Below are 4,156 nucleotides of genomic sequence, written 5' to 3'. Positions count from 1 at the left end.
CATAACGAGGGTGAATGCATATGTTGGATTCTTACGATATTTCATGGAGTGATACCAATTTGATAATGAAGATATGTGGTTTAATTTTTATCCTTGAATGGAGGTTTACCTTTAGTTTATAACCTCACTTTAAACCAACACATTTTGAGCTTCTTAAATCATTAGATGTGAATTAAGGTTTTGTGGTCATAGAAAGGCGGATGTCTAGGTGAGAACGAAAAAGTTTGTATTCAGTATGTGTGTGTGTGTGTGTGTGTGTGTGTGTGTGTGTGAGAGAGAGAGAGAGAGAGAGAGAGAGAGAGAGAGAGAGATTAGAAGAGACAAACATTCAACAAAATTTAAAAATAATTAAAATAAGACTTTTTTTAAATTAATATTAAATATAATTACTATATAAAATACTTTTACAAAATTGACTCCATTTTGAGAAAATTGAACTTTTCCTGCTACTAGGAGTCCTCTGCCACCAATGACAAGTGCTTTACATGCTTGGTGTTGGCAATTTCGCCTCCTAAGAGAGAGCAGGAATAAAAGGATACAAATGATGATGGTTGGTCTTTTCTGGACGAACCGCCCAACCCTGCTAATGTATGGAATTTTGATGACTGCCAAGATCTACCTTTGCTCTTGCTGCCTAAGAATTTATACTCTCTTTTTTCTTATGAATAGTTAGTTGTTGTTTTGATTCTTGATATTAAGAGTCTTGTGAACCATTTTTGTAAAATATATAACTTTATATCTTAAAGTTAATAAAAAAAAACTACTCATAATTTTAAAAAGACCAAATACACATTAAGACATTTGATTTGCAACACATGGATGATACAAAGTGAAATCATCCCTCAGGCCCACTAATTTAATTCAGTCCCTTCCAGAATTATATTACTTTTATTATAATTAGTGGCAAAATACATTGGGTAAATATTATTTTATTATTAAATTACAAAATAGAATAATAATATGTCGGATCATTGAATCTTAATAAGCTGGCAGATAAGATGGATCCGCTCTGTACTCCGAAAGGTTAACCAAATAATGTGACTGACATTTCAGCTACTACCACTATCAAACAAGCATACAACTCACGCCTTATAATGGCCCACATAGGAAGTGGATGGCACAATCACTTTTGAAGGGGGTTTTGGAAATAATGGCATCATTTGTGGAATTCAATAACCCAGACGCCATTGACGCAGCAAATGGGCTTCACACGTCCAGCAAATCCTGCTGCTTTTGCGAGGTCTTTGAACTCCTCCTCTGTGCGCTCTTTTCCACCGGGGTTGTACGCCAACATGCAAAGATCAACATGAAATGCTTGCTTCGCATACGATGATGTCTCTGCCGCCACTGGCAATATGGAATCCACAGCAATCACCTTTCCATTCTCTGGCAACGCCTTGTGACAGTTCTTCAGAAGCTTTACGCAATGTTCATCACTCCAGTCGTGCAAAATCCACTGCCAACCAACACAACAAAACCAAATTCAATGTGGAGCACAACTAATTTACATGTTCAAATGTCATGAAAGCATGAAATTGGTCTGCATTGTTAAATGGCTCATTCTACCACCAGAATGGTTGTACTGGTCAAACTGACGGTCTACAAAAATTATCAGATAAATATTTTATTGTTCTTGCTATGCCGAATATATGGTATGGTCAAGTAAAGCATGCCATTTTGGCTATTACTAATTCAAGACCCACAAAAATTGGGAACCATGCCATGGACATTGGTGCAAAAAAGTACTTCAAAGTTGCCTGTCTGATACAACTGTACCTCACAATTGATGCGTAGTTGTTTTTTATAGTCATAAATTTTTCTGAAAATTTCAGTTCATGATCTTCATGATCTACATAGTTTGTAGTCGAGAAAAACGAAAATTTTGGAAAAAAATAAATCTGGAAAAAAAAGAAAATTGACTTTATTTTGTCTTTAGTGCATTTTGTTAGAGATTAGTCTGTCCCATTTTTTTTACTACTACAAACTGTACCTTAGAGGATTTGGGATAATAGCCAAGAGGGACAAATATAACATTATATGTTCTAGGCCCATGAGACTGGTAATGATCTCATGACTTTAAACTATCTTAAATTTTAATGAAAGGAGAAAACAGTTAGAATGTATATATATGATATCTACAGTTTAAGATGATATAGGGTATATAGCTTTTGGACATGACTTCTGAAATGAATTGTGTGAATTTATTTCTTCTGCATTTTAGATGAGCTCCATGACCTATCATGGAAAATAAGAAAATAAATCAACCAAAAAGAATGCTTAAATCATATATTTCTGACATCAATTTTAGTGAAGAACTACAGCCTCTTCCAAGGGACAACCAAACCTAGTACATACTTTATAACTCCTGCTGTTTTTTTTTTCTGGCTTTCCAATAATATTGGATAATCACAGACATTTAATGTTGGTTTTAATTCTATTAAATAAACTTCTGATTCATTACCTAATTAGAAAGTAAGAAAACAGAGATATCTGAGCAATCAAAATTAGCTTCCCTTTCTCTCTGATTCCTCGTGATGGATCATGTCCCAAAAACATTGAAAAAATATCACAATCAATTCCTAGATAATCTAACGAGAGGCGCGAAGATTTCCAGCAAAACTGCCTCAAAAGAAATCATAAAGCAGAATGCTGAGATAGCTAAAGCCTAAGACTACAGTTTTCCAGACAAGTTCAATAACGATAATTCCAAAAATAAATAGTTGGCAAAAACCTTAATGAATTATTTAAACAGGTAGATTGTCTATCTAATGAAAAGGTTTCTCGCACCTTCATGAAAATAGTCTTCCCAGATGGTACGCTGGCGAACATATCTCCTCCAACATGTGACACCCCTGAAAGAAAAAAATTCATCAGAAAAGGGCTTTTATTAAGGAAAAGCATTTAAGAAAAAGTTATCATATTTCTTTCTTTCTGTTTTTTTTCCTCTTGCATTCTGATGATAGATTATATAGTAGGATTCAAAACATTGATACCACAGAATCACATCTAAAAATGATCTAACATTCAAATAAATTGTAGAAACCTGATAACTTTGAATCATTAACTTCCTAACCATGGATTTTGGGGTCCTGAATTAAGAAATCAGCTTATAATCCATATGACAACACGCACCTGGAAACTGAGGAGCATCTGCCACAACATGAGGCATATCAAAATTCACTCCCCTGATATGTGGATACTTGGAAACAATAAGATTAAGGGTAAACCCTGTTCCACCGCCCACATCCACGAGCTCCTCCAAACCCTTAAAACCCTCATACATCTCCAAAATCCTCCCCATCACAAGCGTAGAGTGCTCAGCCATAGCCCTGTTGAAAACCTTATTGAATCTCTGATCCTTTGCAGGATACTCGAACGCATTCACCCCATGTGCCTTGCTGAACGGTTCGCTCCCTTCAAGAACAGCATCCTTCAGATAATGCCATGTTTCTATAAACACCTTGTCCTGATTCATCAGGGCCAATGGTGCCAAGGAAAGGCCATCATTGTTCTTCACAAGGTATTTGCAGAGAGGAGTAAGGCCATAGAGTCTCTCAGGCTTTCCATTCTTGCCCGTGGTCACGGAGCAGCTGAGGAGGGAATGGCTTGCAAGGACTCTCAGTATCCTATCTAGGGTAATTGCCGCATCCGGGTTTGTTACATTGGGAATTTGGGCTACAATTTGGGCAGGGGAAATCTGAACGCCATCCCCTGCATTGGCTATTATCTGTAGCACATCAAGCTCCGTTGCGGCCTTGATGGACATAGGGAGGCAGGAGAAGGTGCCTAGCTGCATAGCGACAAGCCATTCTTCCTCATTGATGATTGTGGCACTGGCAGAGGCCATTTTTTTTTGCAAGAATTTCTTAGGTTTTGATACACATTAACAAAGCCTCCCATATGATGCATATATAGGATGGGTTTGGTGAGCTTTCTTTACTTGAAGCAATTGGGTCTATAGGTTAACGTGGAAAGTTGTTAGTTCAGCCAATCAGACGATACCGATACCTCGGAGGGTCTAGGCCGCGTGGGAAATTGTTGGTTCAGTTTATCCTACGATCCAATGCAGGGTTATCTACAGATATGAAGTCATCATATTTACTATGGTAAGATAGAAAATGCTATCTGAGCTAAACCAGCGGTTTTTGGATGTTTT

At 37.0% G+C, this 4,156-nt stretch overlaps 1 protein-coding gene across 1 annotated transcript; it reads right to left on the bottom strand.

The window, feature by feature from the left end:
* Nucleotides 1-869: 869 nt before the first annotated feature.
* LOC149531268 (caffeic acid 3-O-methyltransferase-like) lies at nucleotides 870-3,882 on the bottom strand. Its single transcript, XM_089809458.1, has 3 exons — nucleotides 3,133-3,882; nucleotides 2,788-2,852; nucleotides 870-1,456 (listed from the first exon to the last, which is right to left on the bottom strand). Exons 1-3 carry the CDS (start codon nucleotides 3,845-3,847, stop codon nucleotides 1,157-1,159), a joined length of 1,080 nt encoding a protein of 359 aa, XP_089665584.1. The 5' UTR covers nucleotides 3,848-3,882; the 3' UTR covers nucleotides 870-1,156.
* Between the last annotated feature and the right edge of the window lie 274 nt (nucleotides 3,883-4,156).

This window comes from Cupressus sempervirens, chromosome 11 (assembly GCF_028749045.1).
Source record: "Cupressus sempervirens isolate cs-2001-9-10 chromosome 11, ASM2874904v1, whole genome shotgun sequence".
NCBI classification, from domain to species: Eukaryota; Viridiplantae; Streptophyta; class Pinopsida; order Cupressales; family Cupressaceae; genus Cupressus; species Cupressus sempervirens.
Note: the sequence above shows the minus strand (reverse complement) of the source record. Positions and strands in the feature narration are given on the sequence as shown.